The sequence below is a fragment of the Erinaceus europaeus genome, chromosome 11 (genome assembly GCF_950295315.1).
Source record: "Erinaceus europaeus chromosome 11, mEriEur2.1, whole genome shotgun sequence".
Taxonomy (NCBI): Eukaryota; Metazoa; Chordata; class Mammalia; order Eulipotyphla; family Erinaceidae; genus Erinaceus; species Erinaceus europaeus.
The window spans coordinates 48,956,455-48,968,255 of NC_080172.1; the positions used below are offsets into that span (position 1 = coordinate 48,956,455).

Sequence of the window (11,801 nt, forward strand, 5' to 3'; positions counted from 1 at the left end):
TGGAGCCCAGGCAGGGACTGGAAGGTGAGGGCAGGGCGGCAGGCTGGCAGGTTCTGCACAGGCCCTCTGGGGCCTGTCTAGGTTTCGCTTCCTCCTTCCTCCTGTGCCACCGGGCATGGCACAGGGGACAGGTGACGGGTTTTTCCTCAGTCACTCCCATGTCCCAGTGTCCTACCTCTCCACGCCTGTCACTCTTCAAATCCCCACTCCTGACCTTCATTCCTCCAACTCCTCCTGCCAGGGCCCCTTCTTAGCACCCTCCACATGGTGGGGTGCTCCACATACACAACACACACTCCAAGCTGCCCATTTTAGCAAGCCAGAAACTGGTTGGCACAAAAGTGGCCCATGCTTTATTCAGCTATGTTCAGGCACCCTCTCCCACCCCCTGGACTGTCTCTCGAAGTCCCTGCACCACAAGTTCCAGGCACATCCCCAGGGGCTGGGTTGGGCTTCGTCGGGGCCCTGACATAGGCTGGATGGACGCTGGTGGGCAACAGGCCCCTACAAGTTGGCTGAAGCCACCGCTGCTGGGTTAGTGTAAGACAGGCTGCCTCCACCATTGCCTGCAGACACCTGAGGGGTGGGAGTGGGGAAGAGGTACAGAGTGAGGAGTAGGGCTTTTCTTGGGGGACTCCTGGATGGCACCCTAGATTGAACAGCAGATCAGGAGGGAACTCAGCTGGCCTTCAAGGGGTTAACTGGAAGCCAGCAGCTGCTATGAGCAAGGGCCAGGTGACTGTAAACAGGCCTCCTCCCTGGGCCCCCTCCCTCCTTCCCCCTTCCTGCCTTTCCCTTTCCACCTGCCTTCTGCTGGGCCCTAAGCAGCCCCTCACCCTTCCTCCTGCCCTCTCCCCTCCACTCTTTGCTCGTGTGAGTGTGCAGGACTCGACGAAGGGCCTCCTAGGTGAAGACAAAATGGGCACCTCTCCCCTCCCCCCAGCTGGGGTGTCAGAAATAACCACTGACCACAGTTTGTGGAGAAGGGGGCCAGCCCCCCACCACCACACACACCCCCTATCAGGAACCTCTGAACCCCCAGGCTTGGCTCCTGGCCTCTTTAGTTTCCTTCCACCTTGGTGAAGTCCCTACCCACCAGCCTTGGCTTACCAGTGTTGACAGGCGCCAGCTCTGAGGCCCTAGAGGGCTCCCCGGGCAGCCGCCCCCTGGGCATCCCTGTGAGCAGCCCAGCCTCTGAACCTGGCTGCTTTAGGGTCATGGAAAGTGTGGGGTGGGGTACCTTTTTGTCCTCTGGGCCTCCTCCCCAGACTCCCTAGGGTCCCACTCTTGTCAGACCCCTGTTGATTAACTCCTTTCCCCCCACCCATGAGAGGTAGACAGACAGTGAAAAAGAATTAAAGAGGGCAAGGGAGATAGCATAATGGTGATGCAAAAAGCTATTCATGCCTGAGGCACCAAAGGGCCCAGGTTCAATTTCTAGCATTATCCATAAGCCAGAACTGAGCAGTGCCCTGGGAAAGAAAAAAGAGAGAAAGAAAGAAAGAAAGAAAGAAAGAGAGGGAGGGAGGGAGGGAAGGGAAGGTTGAGTGCACACATTACTATGCATAAGAATCCAGGTCAATCCCCTGGTCCCCACCTACATCAGGGAAGCTTCACAAGTGGTGAAGCAGGGCTACAGGTGTCTCTCTCCCTCTCTATCTCTCCTCCCCTCTCAATTTCTCTCATATCTATCAAGTTAAAAAATAATAATGGGGGCCAGGTGGTGGCGCACCTGGGTGAACGCACATGTTACAATGCGTAAGGACCTGGGTTCAAGCCCCCAGTTCCCACCTGCAGGGGGAAAGCTTCACAAGTGGTGAAGCAGTGCTACAGGTGTCTCTCTGTCTCTCACCCTCTCTATCCCTCCCTTCCCTCTCAATTTCTGACTGTCTCTATCCAATCAATAAATAAAGATAATAAAAACTAAATAATAATAATAAATAGAAAAAAAGGAAAGGAGAGAGGAAGAGTGAGTTGGGTGGTGGTAGTACACCCAGTTGAGAGCACACATCACCATACTCAAGGGTTCAAGCTCCCGAGTCCCCACCTGCAGGGGGTATGCTTCACTAGCAGTAGAGCAGTGCTGCAGGTATCTCTCTGTCTCTCTTCCTCCCTCTTTTCCTCTCCCCTCTCAATTTCTCTCTGTCCTATTAAAATATATAAATATGTTTAAAGAAAGCAAGCAAGAAAGAGAGAAACCACAGCACCAAAGCTTCCAGCAATGCAATGTGGGCAGGGCTCCAACCTCAGTCTCACACATGGCAAAGCAGGGCAGTACCCAGGTGAGCTATTTCCCAGGCCTTCCAGCCTCTCTCCTAAGATCTCTGGGTTTTCCCAGAGATCTGCCAGCCCAGGTCTCCCCCCCTCCACCAGCCTCTGCCCAGCCCAGGTCTCCCCCCCTCTACCCTGGGGCCCCAGCTTCACCTCCTCATAGGGGCTACGCCTGGTGGTACTGGGAGGCACAAAACGCCCATGGGTGTGGTAGGTGGGGTACTCGCTCATGGGGTGGTAGGCATCACGACTGGGAAAGATGTCCAGCTCCCCACAGCTCTTCCGGCGGCACTGAACCACAGCCTGGGAAGACAGGGACATGAATGCCATCGAAGGGGGCTTCCAGCAGGAGGGCTCTGCAAGTGGACCCGAAGCTGGCACTTACCAGGGCAACCAGATAGAACATTGCCACTGCCACCAGGACACACACCAGCACCAGAAGGGCGATACCCCAGCCGGGCACCCCTGACCCCACGTGGGTCGGGGAAGGAAAGGCCACATCGTTCACTGAAAGGAAGGGCAGTCAGTGGTCAGGGCCATCCTGCCAAAGGGGTGTGCCCGTGCCACCCAAAAGTCGCCTCACCATTAAACATAGAGATGTTCAGGTGGTATTGTTCTGCTTTGCCTGCATACTTGTTAAACTGCACCTTCACTTCCTGGGCATCGATCGTGCCCTCTTGGAAGGCCAGGATTGAGTCTACCACCACGGACCCTGGACTGGGCACAGAGGAATGGGCAGCTGGGCTGGGACATCCAGCCTACAAGAGTCCCTCCCCAGCCATGACAACATGTACCCAGAGTCCATACCCAGGACACTACCTGAATTTGATGTTGTAGAAACCCATAAAATTCTTTCCGTAGATCTGCAGAAACTGGGAGGAAAGGGAAAGGGCTAAAGGGTGGTACCTGGTGTCCTCGGAGCTGCAAAAACTGTTTCCAGGGCTGTTCAGTGGTACACTTGGTAGAGCAGACATGTTATCACACCCAAGAACCCAGGTTAGAGGTCCCCCTCCCCTTCACCCCACCGCCCACTGCCCAGTCCTCACCTACAGGGAGGAAGCTTCATGAGCAGTGAAGCTGTGCTGTAACGTGTCTCTCTCTTTCCTTCTCTATCTTTCCCTCTCCTCTTGATTTATCTGTCTCTATCCAATAAATATATAAATAAATATCTTTAAAAAGAAAGAAAGAAAGGGAAAAAAGAAAGAAAAGGAAAGGAAAAAGCCTGCTTGCAAGGAGCCTGGGGGCAGGGAGCAGGCACTCACCAGATCAGAGATGTTGGTCTGCAGCTGCTGGTAGTAGCTGGTTGTGGGGTTTCTCAGGGAAGAGTTGAATTTGAGATTAGAAATGCAAAAGGACAGGGAGAACAAGGAGAGGAGATATGAGATTGTGCTGTTGGGGGAAGTGAGAGGTTCCCCATGGTGGATGCTGCTGGCTGCCGTTCTGGTGCTGGGACTCATGTGGGCAATGGAGACAGTAGAGTGGCTCGGTACTGAGGACAGAGTGCTCTTGCTGACTGAGGTTGTGGCAGCCTTGGTCGAGGTCTCCGGATGCTTGGAAGTAGTAGCTGTGTCTTGGGTATGACTGGTAGCACTGGTTGAGGTCTCCAGGGGCCTATGAGTGGTGGCATTGGCTGAGTTGTCCGGGGGACTGGAAGTGGTGGCATTGGCTGAGGTGTCCAGGGGCCCGTGAGTGGTGGCATTGGCTGAGGTGTCCGGGGACCCGTGCGTGGTGGCATTGGCTGAGGTGTCCGGGGGCCCGTGAGTGGTGGCATTGGCTGAGGTGTCCGGGGGCCCGTGAGTGGTGGTATTGACTGAGGTGTCCGGGGGCCCGTGAGTGGTGGCATTAGCTGTAGTGTCCGGGGGCCCGTGAGTGGTGGCATTAGCTGTAGTGTCCGGGGGCCCGTGAGTGGTGGCATTGGCTGAGGTGTCCGGGGGCCTGTGAGTGGTGGCATTGGCTGAGGTGTCCGGGGGCCTGTGAGTGGTGGCATTGGCTGAGGTGTCCGGGGGCCCGTGAGTGGTGGTATTGACTGAGGTGTCCGAGGGCCCATGCGTGGTGGCATTGGCTGAGGTGTCCGGGGGCCCATGAGTGGTGGTATTGACTGAGGTGTCCGGGGGCCCATGCGTGGTGGCATTGGCTGAGCTGTCCGGGGGCCCATGCGTGGTGGCATTGGCTGAGGTGTCCGGGGGCCCGTGAGTGGTGGCATTGGCTGTGGTGTCCGGGGGCCCATGCGTGGTGGCATTGGCTGAGCTGTCCGGGGGTTCATGAGTGGTGGTATTGGCTGAGTTGCCTGGGGGCCCATGAGTGGTGGTATTGGCTGAGGTGTCCGGGGGCCCGTGAGTGGTGGTATTGACTGAGGTGTCCAGGGGCCTGTGAGTGGTAGTATTGGCTGAGTTGTCTGGGGGCCCATGAGTGGTGGTATTGGCTGAGTTGTCCGGGGGCCCGTGAGTGGTGGCATTGGCTGAGCTGTCCGGGGGCCCATGCGTGGTGGCATTGGCTGAGGTGTCCGGGGGCCCGTGAGTGGTGGCATTGGCTGAGGTGTCCGGGGGCCCATGAGTGGTGGTATTGACTGAGGTGTCCGGGGGCCCATGCGTGGTGGCATTGGCTGAGCTGTCCGGGGGCCCATGCGTGGTGGCATTGGCTGAGGTGTCCGGGGGCCCGTGAGTGGTGGCATTGGCTGAGCTGTCCGGGGGCCCATGAGTGGTGGTATTGGCTGAGCTGTCTGGGGGCCTGTGAGTGGGGTCTGGAGGCCTGTGAATAGTGGGATTGGCTGAGGTTTCCGGGGGACTGGAAGTGGTGGTATTGACTGAGTTCTCTGAGGGTCCGTGAGTGGTGGCATTGGCTGAGGTCTCCGGGGACCTAGAAGTGGTGTAATTTGTCAAGCTCTTGGAAGTGATGGTTGCACCCGACTTATGGCTGGTTTTTATGGCTGATACGGTGTTGTGCTCTGGAGTGGCGGTAAGGCTATGGGTTAGGTGGGAGCTTCCAGTTGTTGTCATCTCACTGCCATTTTCAGTATTGTTTTTCAGGGTGGTGACAGCCTTTGTACTTGAGCTGAGACCTGTGACGACTTCAGGTGCCATGGAAACAGCAGTAGGAGGTCAAGGTGACAGGATTGGGGTGGGGACACATCAGCACACAGGAAAATACTCATCCTCTGTTGTCCAGACTATGCCAGGGGGACTGGGGAACCCTCACCCAACACCATCCCTCATCTGTTTTTCCAGTGCAATCTCCACTCCCTTGGTTGGTCCATTCCTCGCTACTGAGCTCTCCTGACACTACTCTCCTGACACCCACTCCCACCCCCATCCAGACTCCCAGAAATTTGCTACCTGTGGCCCTGCTCTGAGGCCACCTCTCAACCTCGTTCTTCCTTATTTTGACCTACATGGACCTGTGCTGTGGTCCCCACAGAAACAGTACCTGAGCAGGCAATCCCCACCGGAGCCCCTCACCTGCAGACTGAAACAGGAAACACAGCAACAGGAGCCAGCAGGGGGCCTGGGTGCCAGGGGTCATGGTCGCTGGTGGGAGGCAGCCTTCCAGGGTGGAGTGCACAGGCAAGTGCCTGCTGCTTTATACCAGTCCCCCGCCTGAGCTCAGCCAGAGCAGGTGACAGGTGACAAAACCCCGCCCCCTCTCCCTTCCCCTCCCTCCTCCCTCTTCTTCCTTCTCCCCAGCCATGCCTGACCCCTAGATTGTGCTGGGCTCCAAATCGCTCAACCCCCCACAACCTGTTTGCTCTCCAATCAGCCTCACCGATTTCAACCACCACTCCCTGGCTCCAGAAGGTGAGTGTTTGGGGGATGGGGAATGTAGTCTGTGACATTGGGGGGGGGGAGTTGGCACTAGCTATGGTGGGAAAAAGGACAGACAGACAGTGGGCTAGGCCAAGATCTTGGACAAAAAGCTACCCCCCACTCACACACCCAACTATCACTAGGGCCCCTGAAGCCCCACTACTGGGGCTGAGGAGAAATGAAAAGGTTTGTTCACGCTTGGCAGGTGCCAGTTGGGGACCTCCCCCCATCTACTTCCCGGAATAGCCCCACCCTTCTGAACCGCTCCCAGTGGGTCACACGCACTCCCCTAGAAACCCACAGGCCCCGCCCCGCGGGCTCTCAGTCCCTTCCCGGCTTTTCCCTAGAAGGGGGCGGGGAAGAAGTCGCCACCCCACCTCCACCCCACCCCCACCCCACACCCCAATTCCAGGCCCAGCCCTAGGGTCCTGCTTTGGGCCTCCCGGAGGGTCTCGCGCGCCCTCTAGCGGCCACCGCGGCCTGCCTCCCGCTGCCGGCCCGCACAGCTCAGGGGGGAGAGGGAGCAGAGAGAAACTGGGGAGGCAGCGCATGGCTCCAAAGACGACAGAAGGGTTGAGAGGCTCGCGAGACTCCTGGGGGCAAGCTGGGAAGGTGCCTGAGGAAGTGGGTGGGGTCCTGAGGTATGTGGAAGGGACTCGGGTGTGTGAGGACATCGGAATGGGAGGGGAGAGGTGAGGAGAAGGCCGCGAGTGGGAGGTGTCACCTATGAGATGGGACTTGGGGGGGGCATTAGGTGCTGGCAGGACTCTGTGAAAGTGTGCATTTGGGAAAACTGGGAAGTATTCTTATCTTTTCTATTTGTTTTTTAAGGCTTTTTATTGATTTATGAGAGCGAGAGACCCAGAGCATCACTCTGGCAAACAGTATACTTTGGAGTTCATTGCTGTATCCACTGCGCCACCTGCTGGGCCTCGGGGGGATTTAAAAAAGTTTTGCTGGGCAGATGAGAGTATGAGACTTCGTGCCTGAAAAGGAAGGGAGGGAGGGAGGAAGGAGAAAAGGGAGGGAGGAAGAAGAAAAGGGAGGGAGGACGCAGAAAAGGGTGGAAGGAGAAAGGAAGGATGGAAGGAGAAAGGAAGGAAGAGAGGGAGGGAGGGACAGGTTAAGTGCATGATTACCAAAATACTTTCGCACCCATAGCCCTACCACCACTCCAGATCACAACATCGTATGAGCCAGAAAAACCAGCCATAAGCCAGGTGCAGCCATCACTTCCAAGAGCTCGAACACCTTGACTAATTCCGCCATTGCCAGGTCCCCAGAGACCTCAGCCAATAACAACAACAATAAAAATTACTACAGCAATAAAAAAAACAAGGCAACAAAAGGGAAAATAAATAAATATAAAAAATAATCTTCAAAAAAAAAAAAAAAGAAAGAAAGAAAACAGAGAGGGGCCAAGCAGTGGCACACCTTATTAAGCACACACCTTACTGTGCACAGTGACCCAGGTTTAAGCACCTGGTCCCTACCTGTAGTGGGGGAGCTTCACAAGTGGTGAAGCTGGGCTGCAGGTGTCTTTCTGACTCTCTATCTCTCCTCTGCCTCAATTTCTGTCTCTATCCAATTAGAAATTAACAAAAATATTTAAAAGAAAGAAAGAGGGGCCGGGTGGTGGCGCACCTCGTTGAGCGCACACGTTGCAGTGCACAAGGACCCGGGTTCGAGCCCCCGGTCCCCACCTGCAGATGGAAAGCTTTGCAAGTGGTGAAGCAGGGCTGCAGGTGTCTCTCTGTCTCTCTCTATCTGCCCTACCCTCTCGATTTCTGACTGTCTCTATCCAATAAAGATAATAAAAAAATAAAAAGAAAAGAAAGAAAGAAAACAGAGAGAGAGAGACTACCAAAGCTTCCTTCAATATGGGAAGGGCTGGGCTGGAACCTGGGTGGGGCACATGTATGTAGCAAAGCAGGTGCACTAGCTAGGTGTGCTGTTTTAACAGCCCGAGAAGTATTTTGAAGGGGAGAAGGGAGGTTTGAGGTCACAGCCTTACTTAAAGCTTAGTGTGTGGGCTCACGACAGTAGTCCTTTTAGCTTACCAACCTACAGAAGCAAAACTTGAGAAAACCGGTCCTGGGCCAGAACCTGAGCTGACTTGCATGGGAGGGGTCCAGGGCAAGATTCTTGTGCCCCATGATGCCAGAGCTGAGAGCTAAAGTAAACACGCGCACAAAGGAGGATAAAACAGTCCTTAGCTCCGCTAGTGCTGGTTGTAATAGGACCTTTAAAACATTGTGGGGGTTGTAAACCACTAGTAAACCACTAATAAAAAATGACTAATGCAGGCTAGCAAAATAGCTCACTTGGATGCTGCGCCACTTTGCCATGTAAGCAAGGGCAACCCAGGTAAGAGTCTGGCCCCCACTGCACTGAAGAAAACTTCCGTGCTGTGGTCTCCTTCGCTCTATCAGCCTCTATAGGGGGAAATGATTAATAAAAACATATACAAATAAAAACTACTGGGAGGTGGTATACTGCACCAAAGTAAAAGCTTCTAGGGCAGGGGGGTCCAGGTTCTGGAACATGATGGCAGAGGAGGACCTAGAGGGGGATGAACTGTTATATGAAACTGAGAAATGTTCCCCACCTGCAGGGGGAAAGCTTCACAAATGGTGAAGCAGGGCTGCAGGCATCTCTCTCCCTGTCTCCCCACTTCTCTCAACTTCTGGCTCTCTATCAAATAGAGATTAATAAAAAATTTTTTGAAAATGAGAAATATTACACATGTACAAAGTATTGTATTTTACTGTTGACTGTAAATCATTACTCCCCCCAGCAAAGAAAAAAAAAAAACTACTAGGAGGGGGCAGGAGACAGCACAACAGTTCTGCAAAAGACTTTCATGCCTGAAGCTCTGAGGTCCTAGGTTCAATCCCCAGCACCACCATCAACCAGAGCTGAGCAGTGTTCTCAGTCTCTCTTAAAATTAAGCTACTTTCTTTTTTTTCTTTTCAATTTTCTTTTTTTAAATTATCTTTCTTTATTTATTTATTGATAGCCAGAAGTTGAGAGGAAGGGGAGGTAAAGAGGGAGACAGAAGATATCCGCCTCACTGCTTCACCACTTGTGAAGCTTTTCCCCTGCAGGTGAGGACTTCAGGCTTGAATCCAGGTCCATGTGCACTCAACCTGGAGAGCCACCACGCGGTCCCCAAAGAGCTTAAATTGGATAGTGGTGACTCAGGCAGAGGGACGCTATAGCTTCTACCCCTAATGCCTTTCTGAGATGATTTTTCCATCTTTTGTAGTTCTCTCTTTCCTCCCCGCAAACCCCCTTTCTGTCTTTCCAGAGCATTGCTCAGCTCTGGTTTATGGTAGTGCAGGGGACTGAACCTGGCATAAGAGTCTCTTTGGATAACCATCATATTATCTGCCCATAATTATTTAAGAATTGTATGAGGGGGCAGGCAGTAGCGCAGTGGGCTGAATGCACATGGCACGAAACACAAGGATTGGCTTAAGGATCCTGGTTCAAGCCCCGGGCTCCCCGCCTGCAGGAGATCACCTCATAAGGGGTGAAGCAAGTCTGGAGTTGTCTGTCCTTCTCTCCTTTTCTCTGTCTTTCTGTCCTCTCTTGATTTCTCTCTGTCCTATCTAATAAAAACAACAGCAGTAGGAGTCGGGTGATAGCGCAGAGGGTTAAGCGCAGGTGGCGCAAAGCGCAAGGACCAGCAGAAGGCAGAAGGATCCCGGTTCGAGCCCCCGGCTCCCCACCTGCAGGGTAGTCGCTTCATAGGCGGTGAAGCAGGTCTGCAGGTGCCTATCTTTCTCTCCCCCTCTGTCCTCCCCTCTCCATTTCTCTCTGTCCTATCCAACAACAACGACATTAATAACAACAATAATAACTACAACAACAATAAAAAAAGACAAGGGCAACAAAAAAGGGAAAATAAATAAAATAAAATAAAATAAAATAAAATGAATCTTAAAAAAAAAACAGTGCCTGAGGTTCCAGGTTCAGTCCCCTGCAACACCATAAGCCAGAGCTGAGCAGTGCTCTGGTAAAAAAACAAACAAACAAAAAAAAAAAACTATAGGGGCCAGGCGGTGGTGCACCTGGTTAAGCACATACACTACAGTGCTCAAGGACCCAGGTTCAAGCCCTTGGTCCCCACCTGCAGGGGGAAAGCTTCGTGGTGAAGCAGGGCTGTAGGTCTCTCTCCATCTCTATCTTCCCTTCCTCTCAATTTCTGTCTCTATCCAATAATAAATAAATAAATTTTTTTAAAAAGAATTAAAAACCATTTTAAAAAAAAACACCTATAAACAACAAGGGCAACAAAAGAGAAAAAATAGCTTCCAGGAGCAGTGGATTCATAGTGCAGGCACCGAGCTCCAGTGATAACCCTGGAGGCAAGAAAAAAGAAAAAAAGAGAGAAAAAATTAAAAAGAAAATACATTTTTAAAAAAGAATTCTATTTGGGGGCAGAAGTAGATAGCATAATAGTTATGCAAAGAGACTAGCATGCCTGAGACTCCAGAGTCCCAGGTTCAATCCCCTGCACCACTATGAGCCAGAGCCAGAGCAGTGCTCTGGTAAAAGAAAAGAAAAAAAGGGAGGACAGGTCAAAGAGATAAAGTGATGGTTCTGCAAAATACTTTTGCACCCAAGGCTCTGAGATCAAGGTCCCAAGTTAATCCCTGGCACCACCATAAACCAGAGCTAAGGGAGTCAGGAGGTAGTGCAAGGACTGGCCTAAGGATCCTGGTTTGAGCCCCTAGTTCCCCACCTGCAGGAGGGTGGCTTCACAAGTGGTGAAGCAGGTCTGCAGGTGTCTATCTTTCTCTCCCCCTCTGTCTTCCCCTCCTCTCTCCATTTCTCTCTGTCCTATCCAACGATGACATCAATAACAACAACAATAATAACTACAATAAAACAAGGGCAACAAAAGGGAATAAAAAAAGAGCTGTACAGCACTCTGGTATAAATGAATATATAAAAGCTAGGTAAGGCAGGCCAGATTCTCATACCTGAAATTGGGCAGGCCCCAGATTCAATCCTTTGCACTGCCACATGCCAGAACTCTCTGACCTTTCATTTACTCATAAATAATCCAGTCTATGGGGGGGGGAGCAGTGGCACATCTGACTGAGTGCACACTTTTATTACTTGCAAAGGCCAGGGTTCAACCCCCCAGTTCCCACCTGCAGGGAGGAAGTTTCACTAGTGGTGAAGCAGAACTGCAGGTGCCTCACTCTCTCTCTCTCTCTCTCTCTCCCTTTCTCTAGCGCCTCTCAATTTCTCTCTGTCCTATCGAATAAATGTTAATAAGTTAATAAATCTATCTTTGGGGCGAGCAATATAGCTCACCTGGGTAGTGTAATGCTTTGTCTATCATGTGCAGCACCCAAGTTCGAACCCTAGGTCCCACTACATTGGAGGGACCTTCAGTGGTTCTCTCTATATCTATCTATATATCTATCTATCTCTATCTCATGCTTTCTCTACCTGAAAAACTCAGCCTAGAAGAGCTGGGTGGTGGTGCATTACCATGCACAAGGATCCAGGTCACTATCTGCAGGGGGTACGCTTCAAAGCAGTGAAGCAGTGCTGCAGGTCTCTCTCTTTCCTCTGGATCTCTCCCTTCCCTCTTGATTTCTGTCTCTATCCAAAATAAATATGTATTTTTTAATTCTTTTAAAAATATTTTTTATTTATTCATTCCCTTTTGTTGCCCTTGTTGCTTTATTGTTGTAGTCATTGTTGGAT

The 11,801-nt window shown here is 52.2% G+C and overlaps 2 protein-coding genes across 2 annotated transcripts in view; one reads left to right on the plus strand and one right to left on the minus strand.

The window, feature by feature from the left end:
• The window catches only part of SLC50A1 (solute carrier family 50 member 1), a 149,717-nt gene that overhangs the window by 61,967 nt on the left and 75,949 nt on the right, over positions 1 to 11,801 (plus strand). The window lies entirely within an intron of this gene.
• On the minus strand, positions 330 to 5,880 carry MUC1 (mucin 1, cell surface associated). Its single transcript, XM_060201558.1, has 7 exons — positions 5,727 to 5,880; positions 3,534 to 5,338; positions 3,091 to 3,143; positions 2,855 to 2,988; positions 2,657 to 2,778; positions 2,425 to 2,574; positions 330 to 576 (listed from the first exon to the last, which is right to left on the minus strand). The coding sequence occupies exons 1-7, from the start codon at positions 5,788 to 5,790 to the stop codon at positions 505 to 507; spliced, it is 2,400 nt and encodes a 799-aa protein (XP_060057541.1). The 5' UTR covers positions 5,791 to 5,880; the 3' UTR covers positions 330 to 504.

Bases quoted from the DNA above. Each gene is read 5' to 3' on its own strand.
- MUC1 (XM_060201558.1), bottom strand. From the start codon at position 5,790: ATGACCCCTGGCACCCAGGCCCCCTGCTGGCTCCTGTTGCTGTGTTTC. The intron at 2,779-2,854 runs GTGAGGCGACTT...CCTTCCTTTCAG, and splicing joins GAACATCTCTATGTTTAATG to TGAACGATGTGGCCTTTCCT. The intron at 577-2,424 runs GTGAAGCTGGGG...CCCACCCCTCAG, and splicing joins GGCGTAGCCCCTATGAGGAG to GTGTCTGCAGGCAATGGTGG.